We start from the raw sequence: 13644 nt of genomic DNA on the forward strand, positions 1-13644 counted from the left end.
GCCTATTCATGGAGACTCTTAGTTCAGGAAACATATTCACTGAAATTGACAAAGCTAGAGAATAGCTGAGTCTTCCATACAAACACTAATACAGCCTTAAAGCTTGCACATAATAAATAATATATAAGCTCTGCATTGCTGACTGTTAAGAGATACACATACCATCAGCATGTATGAAGCATTCCTGATCTTGAAAGTGATCAGACATCTATAAACATAGAATGGTTTAAATATAAAAGCTCATAGTATCTCATCCTCTGCACATTGCACTGGGTAAAGATACTACACATAGCTGTAATAATTGACTATAGCTCAAATAGCTCTAATTTCAGCTTTCCCTGATAAATAGACTTCAGAACAGTATTTCAATGAACCTAAACTGGCATGAAATACTCAATAAGCTTTGGACTATAATTCTCAAATAAACTAAGAACCAGAGAATCAAAGATATGGTAAAGACATAGAAGCATGGGAAAAGTCTATGTCCTTACAGAAAAGGTTTGCAATATCCTAAATATCAGCTATGCATATGAGCTGGAGAGGTTTTAGAAATAATATAAGGTTGTACTCAATTTACTATAACTTATAGTTTATATTTCAGGTACTTTGGATAAAGAAGCTTTTAGCTATAACAGATCTTTTCCCCATTATATTTAACCATATCTTCTCTCTGTGAAACTAATCAGGTTTTTACAAGATTCTGTAACTGTAGTATTCTGAATGAATCTAGAGATACTAGTTAGAATCTCATAAAGAGAAATGTATTAAAGGTTTAAGGTTAGGAAACCTTACATAGAGAAATTGCTTATAAAGATTGTATGAAACTGCTTGCATATGTTAACATAACTGAACATGTTAAAGAATCATAATGTTTGTATTTTATGACATGTTTTGAGAATATGTATTCACATGCATATATATTTTATGTGAAATAAATGTTATTTAAAGGAAGTCTCTTGTTCATAAATTTTCTGGCACTTCTCAATAGAAAGCCTACAGTCCTTGTAGGAATTATCATTGACTTCTGGCTGTGAGGTCTCGCTGAATAGATAACTCCATTTCTCAGTAAATGGTACATTCTAGGAGTGTAGACCCCTTAACGCCACAAGTTGCTGCCAGAAGCCCCCCTCCATGCATCAGACATCGCCGCGCACACAGCTAAGGATCGCACCCTCGCCTGGGTTCTCAACTGGGTGGGGAAGGGGTGGCCGGCCACCAAGCCTGATGGGGAATTAAAGCTGTTCACCACACGCCAACACGAACTATCACTCAACAAGGGGTGCCTGCTCTGGGGGAGCCGCATGGTGATTCTGGCGAAGCTGTGCACAAGGGTCCTGGAGGCTCGTCTGCCACCCAGGAATCGTGCGCATGAAGGCCCTGGCTAGGAGCTACGTGTGGTGGCCAGGCATCGACGCTGCTGTTGAGGAGTGGGTGAGCCATTGCTGATCCTGCCAGGAGTCGCGCCCAGAGATGCTGCGCTCCACGACCCAGCACTGGGAGTCCACACACACACCCTGGTCCCGCATCCACAGACTTTGCAGGGCCCTTCCAGGGTAAGACTTTTCTGATTATCGTGGACTCCTACTCCAAATGGCTGGAGGTGGTCGATGTCAGTTCCACGACCTCGCATACGGTCATCCGAGAGTTGCGCAAGGTCTTCGCAACCCATGGGTTGCTGGACACCGTGGTCTCTGGCAACGGGGCCCAATTTACGTCCTCCAAGTTCAAGGAGTTCCTGGCCAAGAATTTGATCAGCCACGCAGCCTCGACTCCAATCCACCCCGCCACCAACGGACAGGCGGAACGGATGGTTCGGACTACCAAGGATGCGTTGCGACGCATAGACCACTGTGACTGGGACAGGGGGCTGGTGGATTTCCTTCTAGCACAGCACACCACGCCCAACTCCGTGACCGGGAAGAGCCCCGCGGAACTCCTCATGGGTCGCCGGCCGAAAACTCTGCTTGACCGGTTGCACCCCAACCTGGCACCTGAGTACCCGGGCTGCAAGGACTCGACCGCCACATCAAGGGTCATCGAGCAGGACAACCCTGTGTTCACCCGAAACTACAGAGCAGGCCCCGCCTGGATTCCAGCCACAATCCAGGATGCCACTGGCCCGGTTTCCTATCGGGTCACCACCCCGGAGGGGCACGTTCTGCGGCGCCACATCGATCAGCTACGCCGCCGCCCCGCCGACTTGCCGAAAGCAGCCACGATTCCAGCACCACTGCCGATTCCTGTCACTAGGGAGCTGGAACAACCGGAGTGACCAGAGCAAATATTGCCGCTGCCAGCGCCGGACTCTTCCAGCAGACCGGCAGACAACAACTCAGCCACCGAGCGTGAGACTGATCCGGCAACGACGGATCGCCCGAAGTCCCCCATCCCAGCACCGCACCGTTCCCAGCGAGAGTGATCGCGACTGAACTACCTCCAGGACTTTGTGTGCTCCCAGTACACAGCAAGGGTCACTCGGAGTTAGGGGGGAGGGGTGTTGTGTATGTATATAGTTGGGGAGTAAGCAAGGGGAGACCTAGGAGCTTGAGTTCTGCACAAAGGATCCTAAACCCTGCTCACCCTATTGGTCAAGCAAACGGACCCCATTGGCTCTAAGCCAACATGCACCATTGGTTACCAGGAGGTTATGTCCCCCTATCACAGATCAAGGGGGGGAGTGGCCGCATGCGGCCAAGGGGGCATATAAACAGGGTTTGCTCGTTGTGTTAAGCAGTTATGTTCCTGTAATCAATAAACGCGGTTGTTGTTGAACTCCGTCTCCGACCTCGTGAATCCTTCCCACGCGGACTTAACAGTCTTCTTCTTTCGCCAGGAGACCCTACATCCCCTTGTGAACACCCCAGAGCAGACATTATACAAATTTGAGCAAAAAGCAGCTACAGTTTGCTGTGGGAAAATGGAGCTTCGTGCAGTTGAGACCTGCAAGGAAAACGTGCCCAGGAAATGGTGTGAACCTGTGTCTATGTGTTGAGGAAGGGCTTTCCCACACCCTCTGATAATGTACACCCCTGCATTGTAAGAGAAGGCAAAGGAAATGGTGGCCATCATGTAGGCCCTTTCATGAAAACAAACATGTCGACTGTGAACACTTCTGATGGCCCTTCCTCTCTCTGTCCCCCTATTTATAGGTTTAACATACCATCCAAGTGCCACATGACACCCTACTTTCTCACTAATGCAAAGTGCTACCCTTACACATATTAATGGAATGCAGACAGGAGGGAAACAATGGCACTTTGGAAAGGGGCGAAACATTGGAAAAACTGACATGAAATTGATCATTAGCATGCCATTTTTGTCTGGGGCGATGATAGCGAGAAACTCATCCATTCATTGCAGTGAGTTGCTGGTATGCCGGTATTTCAACTAAAAAAAAAATTAATGAGAGGCTGAGCAAAGGACAATGGTGGACAATGGTGGCCATATTTCCTGAGTTTAAAAAGCAGAGGGAAGGGGGGAAATCGAATGAGGCAAGTAGGGGTAAAGGAAGTTCAACCCACGTGCTGAAACGCATGGGAAGCAATCACAATTGCTGCAATTCTTTAATTTAAATCGGGGAAAAACAGGGATTGGAAAACCTGGGGAAGTTTCACTATGGAGGTGAGTTGGTCCCATAGGCAGAAGACGCGGAAGATGTCAAAAGACTCAAATAAGATATGAAATCCCACGCACAACAAATTGATGCTATACAATTCCAGGAACAGCAAATGAAAGATCAACTTGCTATTTTGGATCTACAACAAAGAGAACATAATCTACGCATATGCAATCTTCCGGAATGACTTGGGTCTACCAGAGATGACATCATCAAATCACTGGCTGAAATATTCCATCTAAATGTACAAGAATTGAATGCAGCAATAAACAAGATATATAGAATTCCTTTATCAACACGGGTACAGAAAACAAAAGCCAGAGAAATTCTGATCTCCTTCTTTGACATCAGGATGAAAAATATTATCATAAAATTTCAACTGGAGAATCAATTGAGATTTGATAATATACCATTGATAATTCTCAAAGATATCCCACGTCACCTGATGGAGAAGAGAGCTGTATACAAAGATTTTGCTGAATTACTCAGAAATAAAGGAATAAAATATAGCTGGTTGCTACAAGGTCTTACCTTTACTTATAAACAAACTAAATATGCTATCAACTCATTGGAAGACGTGGAAATTTTTTTGACAAGAAACAGTGAGCTATCAACTCAAACTGTTGGAAAACAAGCAGAAGACTCTATATCCCATGGAATACAGGGCATTGACTGTTCCAGACAGGAGACCACTTCAAGCAAAAAAGCGATTGGTGATAGAAACTCCCGACAGAAGAAAAAGAATAAGAAGAAGGGCTGAGAAAGCTGGAAGAATACTAATTTGACTTTTAACATGGGAAAGGTGGGGGGTAGAGGAAAAATACTATAAACATTGTTTTTGTATAAGGTTATTTTCTTTTTTTTCTTTAATCCTCTTTTTTTTCTTTTTAGATTTACACATGTATTTTGAGATGAATATATGGAGGGAAATGGATTTTTTATCTCACTGTTTTTTTAAATGTTCTTATTTTTTATTCTTTTTTTTCCTCTCTCCTTAGTATTATTAATATTAAATATATTGGATAAGGGGAAAGTATAATATGAATAGGGTGACTCATAAATGTACAATGCATGGATGCAAAGGAGATCTTAGATATTTTAGAGAGGGGGAAGATGGTGGGGAAGTCAATTATTTTTGATTGTATTTTGAAGACATACATCTAATAATTTTATGAATTGTTAATGCTTATCTTTATTGATATAGAGGATGTATGTCTAAATAAAATGTTGGTTATTATTGAAAAAATAAAAAATATATATTAAAAAAAAAAGGATTTCCACCCACAGAATGCAACTTTTTTTCACTTTCCTCTTCCCACTACAGTCAAAATGCCTCCTGCATGTGGCATTTTGTCCTTCCATCCATGAAAGTTGTATGTTGGAGACAAGGCTCTGAATTTATTCATGGAAGGTGTTAGTGATTTTGATGGTATTATTTTAATTTTTGAGGCTGATTATGCCTGTTTTTAAAGCTGTTACAGGTTTAACAAAAATGTAGTAACTCCGATCTCGAACAGACAACATACAAATGGACAGACTAGCAGTTTTTAATAAACTTTAATAGAGTTTATATCCAGAATAACTCTGTGCAGTAGCTAACATGACCAGACTCAAGCCTCTAAGACATATACCACAAGAGAGTTTGTTTTCTCCAACAGCAAAGTATCTGATTATCACATGTAAGTGCTTTTGCCAAGCTCATAAAAACAGGAAAAGATAATTACTAATTTTTATAAACACACTAAACCGATTTGTGTAAACAATCTTTGTTAAAACAGTAGTCGAAAAGGGCAAGAGTCCAGTAGCACCTTAAAGACTAACAAGAATATTTTCTGGTAGGGTATGAGCTTTCGTGAGCCACAGCTCACTTCTTCAGAAAGCTCACTTCTTCAGAAAGCTCATACCCTACCAGAAAATATTCTTGTTAGTCTTTAAGGTGCTACTGGACTTTTTCCCTTTTCTACTACTGCAGACAGACTAACACGGCTACCCACTGTGAATTTTGTTAAAACAGTTCATTATCCATAGCACTACATTTATACTCAAATGGGGAAAGAAAATGACCTTTTTCAATTAGTCTCAAAACTTGTTAATTATATTGCCAGCATTAAATGTTCTCTTATTAAACCAGATAGAAGATTTCTAAATTACTTTTAAGAGTTAATAGAAGCACTTACTTTTACAGTTATAAACAGAAACCAAATTATATGAAAACATCTGCTACAAAACATTTTGCAATATAGCCAGCTGTTGCAATTTTTCTTAGCACATGAACTTGTCAAGTCTTGTACGTTGAAGTGACATTACGAATTTTTCTGTGGGATTTTGATTACGACGGTCTTCAATTCTGTATATTCATGAATACCATGTTCTCCCCTTAAAAAACAAAGTAAGAATGGACATCACAACAGGATTTATTTCTGAACAAGCACATTCTAGTTCACAGACTGTGTTGTCAGATAGTGTTTTGTTTTACTCAGAAGGCCAGAAGGGTAATTGGTAGCAACCCTACAGTTATATGCAGCCCTTTCTGCATTCACAATGACAATTGCTTCTGGAAATGTATAAAACTGTCGTCACTATCAGGTTTTGAAGCAGAAGTCACTTCAGTGCACATAATTTTTGTTCCTAGTTAAAATATTGGCTGTTTGCCTCACTAACAGAAAAATACAACTTGCATATCCAACAGTACAACTTTTGAACAGAAAATTTAATCATTTCTGGTAAAATGGTCCAAATACTATATTTTGGAGTGAATTTACATGATCACTTTGTACATGAAGTGACATTTCCAAGTTATTTTTTTCTGTAAAAAGCTGAAATTCAGGGTGAGTAAAGACGGCCCCCTTCCAAATAAAAAAAATTGTAGTGATCTTTTGCTGTAAAAATTAATAATGTGAACTCATCCTTAACATTCCATGAGTTCCATACAATTGAACACACTTAGATCTGAAACCCCACCCCCCCAGACTTTACTTACAGTTCTCGGCCATTTCCTGACATTTTGTACCCTCCAAAAGGACACTGGGCAGACACTGCGCTATAACAGTTAACCCTGGGGGGTAAAAGAGAGACATGTCACTTTATGTGCGGACAAGATTTCTGGGTAATAACACAGCCCATTAATTTCCTTGTAGAATTTTGCACTATGTGCAGGATTTTAAAATTGATAAAACAGGAACAATTATTGAATATATGGGACTTAATTCCTTTCTGCATCTTTGTGCACCATAAGCAAATAAAGGAAAAGCCAGTTCCCTATTACCTAGAAAAGGTTTTCTATTACCTAGAAAATGGTAATATGGTTCTATGTCATAACACTTATAGAGAGGGTGAAGGCAAGTAAGTTGGACTTCCAGACCTATACATTTTTGCATTCACTCCATAACAGAGAGTGAGAGGAAGAGGCTAGTTATATAAAAAAGAGGAGGATCTATCCAGTGCACACAGACAATGAAACAGTAGAAAGCATAAAAGGTCACAGTGGGATGGAAGGCAAAAGAGAATTGATAGCAGATGACCTTGTATAGAAAAGAACAAGAATGCAAGACATAAGTGTTGTGAGAGGAACTGAAAACCAGTGCCACTTTCTAATTCATGCAGATACCTGTGATGGACAAGGGGTTAATCTGCAACAAGAGTGGAGAAACCAAGAGTGGGCAGAGCCAGAAAGCTGACACTCTGAGCTCTGGGAGACAGAAAGCATTCTGAGCTTGGTAGCTGTTAAAGGTTCTAAGCTGGTGAATCTGTGTGACAGACAGCAGTGAACAACTCTGTGAACCTAAGGGTCCTGTATAGCCTAAACTAGTAGAACACATAACCTGTGGAGTGACAGGATTGAGAATTGGGTGAAAAGGGGCCCTTTCTCAGGTCACAAAGGGGAATTAGTCTCTGGGGCAGAGCTATTCTGGTTGCAGGGTGGTGTGGAGTATTACTGACACGGTGTGAGGTAGTCAGTGAGAACTGGAAGAGGGATTTTGGATATTTCCCCATACTTCTGGAAGTTCTCTGAGGAGTAAGAGATTCAAAGTCTCTTCATTCCTGTTAGCTAGCCTGGGAACAGAGTCTGTGGAACTGAATCTGTGAGAATTCTGAGGAACAGAACTAAGCTAGTAAACTAAGAACTGAAGAAACTTAATTTAAGAAAACATCTAAGCTAAAGACAACTTCAGTAACACCTAAACTAAGCTATCTCTCTGAAAGATTTTTGTGTACATATATGTGATTTTGTGTTTTCCTTCCAATTCTGCCTTTTCCTCAAAAATCCATCTTGTGAATACTGTTCAATAAATTTCCCTGTTTTGTTTGTTAAAGTTAAGAAGCCTCTTGTGTCAAATTTCTCTCTGAGGTAAACACTGGAGAAGGAGAAAAATAATCTCCTCACAATACACTCAGGCTAACGCTTTCCCTCAGCATACACAACCAGGCAGAGAGAATGGGTACAAAAGAGGGTAAAAGGGTGTGTGTCATAACACCACAATAATGTTTGTGCCCATTTGTTTTCTGTTTTCCTGAAACATGGTTGTACATTGGTCTGTTTCCAATTCACCACTGACCCAAGGAATGTCTCACTTTGGGTATGCTAGGTTATGTGAGTCCACCCAAAGCACATCTTGAGCAAATCTTTATGTCACTAAGTTGAAAGTGCACTTAATGTATTTGCTTGTATCCTGCAGGCCTAAGAGAACTAGTGTATTAAAATGTACTAGAGGTAATCTGTTAAAGAAATCTGCCTACAGATCAAAGGGTCTTGCTATAAACTCAAAATCCCTCATAGCAATGCCAGATTAAAACAGCAGTATAAAGGATACATACCACACCATTCCAGCTTGGAGAGCAGCTGCAAATGTCAGAGCTTTATCAATGTCTTTGGTAAACACTGCCGCTGCTAAACCATAATGAGTATTGTTTGCTCTTTTAATAACTTCATCAATAGTTTTGAACTTCATGATTTGCTGGACTGGTCCAAATATCTGTTTCCGGCCAAAAACAAGTAATAAATACAGATTAATAGAAAGCAAGCCTGGAATGAACCTTGGATTACTTACCGTGAAGGTTCCTTCTGCTCTGAGGTAAGAAGGGCATCTTGCAAGACTGAGTGATTTCCACTGGTTGCTCATTTACCTGTGAACTGATGGCTTATCCATTCCCCCTCTACTATGTGCAACCTCTGTGTAAGTTCAGTGGGAAATAGCAGGGGTCTTAGATAATGATGGGAAGGAAGTAGACCTGGTGTCTGCATTTACTTTGATCCTCTGGCAAAGGAAGAGGTCTATTCCCTCCTAGCTTGTTTATGTGGATTTATCAGAAAGTAGCCTATTCTGATGAGGACAGAATATCAACAAGGGTACAAATCTCTGCTTAGCTCCTAAAATGTGCAGAGCACAAGCTAGTCTGTTCCCCCCGGGTTGGTTAGCCTGCCCTCGACAGGAAGGAGGCGCCTCTGTAGTGTTCCAGGGATGGCCCTGAGTTCCAGTATGTTCAAACACCTATGCCAGAGTATGAACCGTGAACTGATTGACCTGGGTGGGGTCAGCCTGGTGACTGAGAGATTTGAATTAAAGAGTAACAGGAGTGAGCTGACCCCTGGCCAGATTGCTGGAATGACCCACCAGGCCAGGCTCTGTTAAACGGGTGGTAATTGTGATCTCTTGACTCTCTTGTCAGAGCTGCCTAATGATAGGTTCTGAGAGATCGTTGTAGTGGTCTGGTGTGCAATAGAGGCCTAATGAACCAAACCTATGTATGAAATCAAAAGCCCTAAGCCATTTATCCAACATTCTCTAGGATCTGGGTAAGCTGGATCGAAGATTGGGGCTTGGGCCGCTGGGTTACAATAGACATAAATGCCTGGGAAAAATCCTTGATACTAAGGAGGCCAAAGGCAGGGCCCAAAACCTAAGGTCTGTAGTGATCAACCCACCAGGTCTCCCTGTGGAAGTATTTCTGTACTATGGACATGTTGGTGCAGTTGGGGTCTAGTACATTATGTAATCCCCTTTATCTTAATAAGAGGGGGAAAGGGTAAAAAGGCTGCACCTAATGTGCATTCGTCAGCACACTGTTTTGATCACCCCATATAGAAATAAACTGAGGGTAGCCTCCAATGTTTGAATGACCGTCAGGGTCAAATGAAGTGGTCCTGGTGGAGAATGGAGCCCTGGGAGTGACCAGTTTTGATCATCGAGGCCAGGAAGTGAAGGAAGCCATGCTCTAGGGACTGGTTTGATCTTCCCCTTATCTCTGGTGACCTGATATCACTACTTCCATGTATGGTAAGCTCCGACAGTCCTATCTGAGCAACTATGTTGACAAAGGCTGTACTTAGGGAAGACCCCCCCCCCCAAAAGGGGGAACCCTAGCCATTTGACCACTGTGTAACTCCTATCCCAAAAATTGCTGTGCTAGGAAGAGATGAGAGTGTGTGGAAACCCTTGGTCTCCCTGCAAACATGCCTGGGCATGGCCTTATTCTTGTCCTTAGTTCTACTGATACCTTAGCCAATTTTGTCTCCAAATGGTCTAGCCCCCTTCAGGGGGTTGGACGTAACCACGATTTTGTGTGCGGATAGGCTTATCATGCCCTGAACTGCAGTGCCTGCCTTTTTCCTTGATAGGGGAAGGCGGCTGCCAAGGGGAAAGAAATCATGAGGTCAGAGATACAGCCAGGAAGGAGACCCTTGTGAGACCACAGCTTGCCCCAGGGACTCGGCAGTCCTGAGTTAAACTGATAACCTGTGGTGCCGGCTAACACAGCTCTAGTGATGGCTTATAGAGGAGTACCAGTGAAGTAACTTGCTGCCATTCTACCCCAGTACTTCCGGAACTTGTGAAGAACAATGTTTGGTTTTGCTACAGCTTTCTCATCGTCCAAGCGCCCCCCCCTTCAGCTAAGCCATGCACATGAGTGATCATGCACGTTTTAAAAATCATGCTTTTAGAGCATATGATTGTGCCCAGATCACAATAACAGTTCATCTATCACTAGGGTTCATCTAGGGTGCCACTCCAGCGTAGCCAGTGACCATCACCATGCAATAACAAGCTAGCCAGAGCTTAAAATGGAGAACAGAATACAATTTGGCAACTCCTTTGGAACATGTGCTTTTTTATTTCTACAAAGGGAAGGATGTGCACAGAGAGGAGACAAAATGGAATCTGCTAGGAAATGTGATTTGATTTTGAACATTCAATTATATACACATATACCCCATAGGAAGCTGTGTGATATTTTAATGCTTGCTAGAGCATGGCAATAGTGCTGGGAAATTGAGGACTACCAGCAAATTAAGGAAGGAGACCTTAAGAAGATCTAGCAAGTCTGTCACTTGAAAAATATATTAAAACGGAATTTACCAAGGAATGCTGATGTGACTATGCAATGTACTGTATGTTCAAAAGAAACTCTGCAATGGTTTAATGTATATAACTGCTTGTGTAAATCTGAAAGGGGGCAAAAAACACTATGATAAATGGAAGAAATAAAAAACTGAGGCAAGAGCAAACATTGTACATATAAATTCTGAATGTACATAAAAGACTTCTGTAATTAATTGGAGGACAGGTGAAGTGGAACACCAAGCACAGCTGATGTATGAAGACCTACACAATAGAAAGGGCAAAATCCATCCACCCCTATGAGAGTTGTACACATAGCCTTGTTCTGATGCTGTTAAATAGCAACATGCATCCCAATTCAATGCACTGATGGACTGAAAAACCAACTCATCGGTTCCAGAAAACATGGATTGCAGCTCACTGTAGAAAATACCTGAGATTATTCATTCTATCCAACATACCCCATGTAGATGACCCAAACTACAAAAAATGTCTTAAACGCAAACTTTGGCTAAAAGTGCACTAACAGGGGTTGAATGCATGTGAAACAACAGTGTGCCTTTTAATCTATTTGTCTGACTAAATGAATGTTCTGTGCAGCTTTTAAAACACTATCTACTGAAAATACAGAGTGTCCTGAACTTGCTTACCTCCTCCTTGGCAATGCGCATGTTATCTGAAACATCAGAGAAAACAGTTGGCTGGATGAAGAAGCCTTTGTCTCCCCAAGGGCCTCCTCCGCATTCCAGTTTGGCTCCTTCTTTTTTCCCACTCTCAATCAGTGAGAGGATTCGATCATACTGCTCCTTATCAATCTACACAGAAAATATAGTACTGATACGTCACTCTCCCCCAAACCACTTGCTTGGCCTCAAACAGAAACAAAATCTTCACCAGCTGGACATGAAGCAACAGGAGAGAAATAAATTGCCTTTAAGGTGTTGGATCTAAGCCAGTTTTCCCCATAAAGTTCAGCAGTTAGAAATGTTGAGCACAGAAGAAAAAATTAACAGCACTGCCATGTAAAATGTCATTGTTTTCATGGACCAAGACTTTCTTAAATGCTCATCCCTCAGAACATCATTAAGTCCTTCAGAAGAGTTTGGGATTCCCTGGGCAGTTAGATTTCAAAGTACATCTTGAGTATTTGTGTTGTTGTTTTTTATTTCTTCCTAAATAATTATTTTTGGCTGCCATCCTAAAGCCACTTATTTGAATACTCTGTGTAACCTGCCTTGAGTCCAAGTGAGAAATGTAGATTATAAAGGATATAAAACAAACACCTGGCTTCAGTAGAACTGCTCAATAGCTGATTTGAAGACACCTCAGAACATTTAAAGACACCTTAAAACTGTACACAAAAGGTACAGTTCAGTTTATATTAGGTCTTAACGTATAACATTTCCTGCATTGATGAGAAAAGGTAGGAAATAGGAGTTGTATTTTTTAGTACTTTTGATTAAGAGTTTTACATTCCTTTGTGTTTCAGAATTCCTAATGCACAAGGATTATAAAAAACATTTCCAAAGCTCAGTGTTTGATCTTGTCAGTTTTTTAGAAAGTCTCATTTCAAATACTACTAAGAAGAAATATCATGTCTCTTAAATGGATGCTGCTGCTAACACTGAAGTGTAAGAATAGCGCCATGGGAGAGCGGATGTTTCAAAGCTGCTCATGACATTGCTTGCATAGCATTTTCATATCCCTGTCACCCACTACGCCAGTTTCAGAGGGTGGCCACGTTGATCTTCAGTAGAACAGTTAGATTCAAGTCCAATAGCACCTTAGAGACCAACAAGATTTTTGGGGTATAAGCTTTCGAGTCTCAAAGCTCCCTTCATCTAACTCTCAAAAGCTTATACAATAAAACTCTTGTTGGTCCCTAAGGTGCTACTGGACTCAAATCTTTCTGTGATGAGCAGCCGACAAATGGCTCTCCACAGAGCCCTCGTCATACAGATATTTTCCTACCGTCTCCATCTGGTGACTGTAGCTTTCCTAGATGTTTTGGAGCACCTGTATGTATGTATGTCATATCCTGTTTTTAAACAGGAGAGGCTCAAGCTTGCTGCTCCATTAAGTCTTGGACACTGAAAAATCCGGCTCCAAAGAGCATACCGGCATTGCTGCGTACTAGACAACTGATCCAGTTTAGGTTTTTATAATACTGACTTGTTGCAAACTGTTTGAACTTTAGCTCTGGATCTTTCCAAAGCATTGTGAAACTTTTAAAAAATAAATCATTTGGCTGTACAAATAGGGTGGTAGGATAGTATACTAGCATTGTTCCGGTGATGGGCAGCATCTATTTGCCATAAACAAAATCTTATTACAAGCCCCCTCAACTAAAATCTAGGCAAGCCCAATTCCAAATGACACATCCCAATGCTAATTTGTGTCTGCACAAGTCTCGCATATGACAGGGGTTCTGTGTCTTCCTACAGGGCCCAGGTTAAGGTGTTGAGCTGAGTGGTAAGATACAGTGACTGGATATCAAGGTATGCAAGATCAATTTCCTAAAGACAGCATAGACAGGGAATACAAGTCTGCCTGAGACTACCAAACCAGGAGAGCCTTGCAGAGACATGAAAACATTGCAGGAGCAGGTCTAGGGCACAGAGTAAGTGAATGCCAGATAGTGGAACACCAAATGTTTTGGTGTGCAGGGGAAGTTTTGTACCAATAGGAAAA

At 41.6% G+C, this 13644-nt stretch overlaps 1 protein-coding gene across 3 annotated transcripts in view; it reads right to left on the bottom strand.

Moving 5' to 3' along the window:
- Positions 1-5807: 5807 nt before the first annotated feature.
- Positions 5808-13644, bottom strand: part of ALDH1A1 (aldehyde dehydrogenase 1 family member A1) — a 59777-nt gene continuing 51940 nt past the window's right edge. For all 3 annotated transcript variants that reach the window (XM_056848115.1, XM_056848114.1, XM_056848116.1), the window contains 4 exons: positions 11604-11768; positions 8432-8589; positions 6597-6671; positions 5808-5992 (listed from right to left, as the gene is read on the bottom strand). In XM_056848115.1, the coding sequence (XP_056704093.1) occupies positions 5920-5992; positions 6597-6671; positions 8432-8589; positions 11604-11768 (471 nt within the window). In that variant the 3' untranslated portion in view covers positions 5808-5919. The remainder of the gene's footprint in view (positions 5993-6596; positions 6672-8431; positions 8590-11603; positions 11769-13644) is intronic.

This window comes from Euleptes europaea, chromosome 4, assembly GCF_029931775.1.
Source record: "Euleptes europaea isolate rEulEur1 chromosome 4, rEulEur1.hap1, whole genome shotgun sequence".
Taxonomy (NCBI): domain Eukaryota; kingdom Metazoa; phylum Chordata; class Lepidosauria; order Squamata; family Sphaerodactylidae; genus Euleptes; species Euleptes europaea.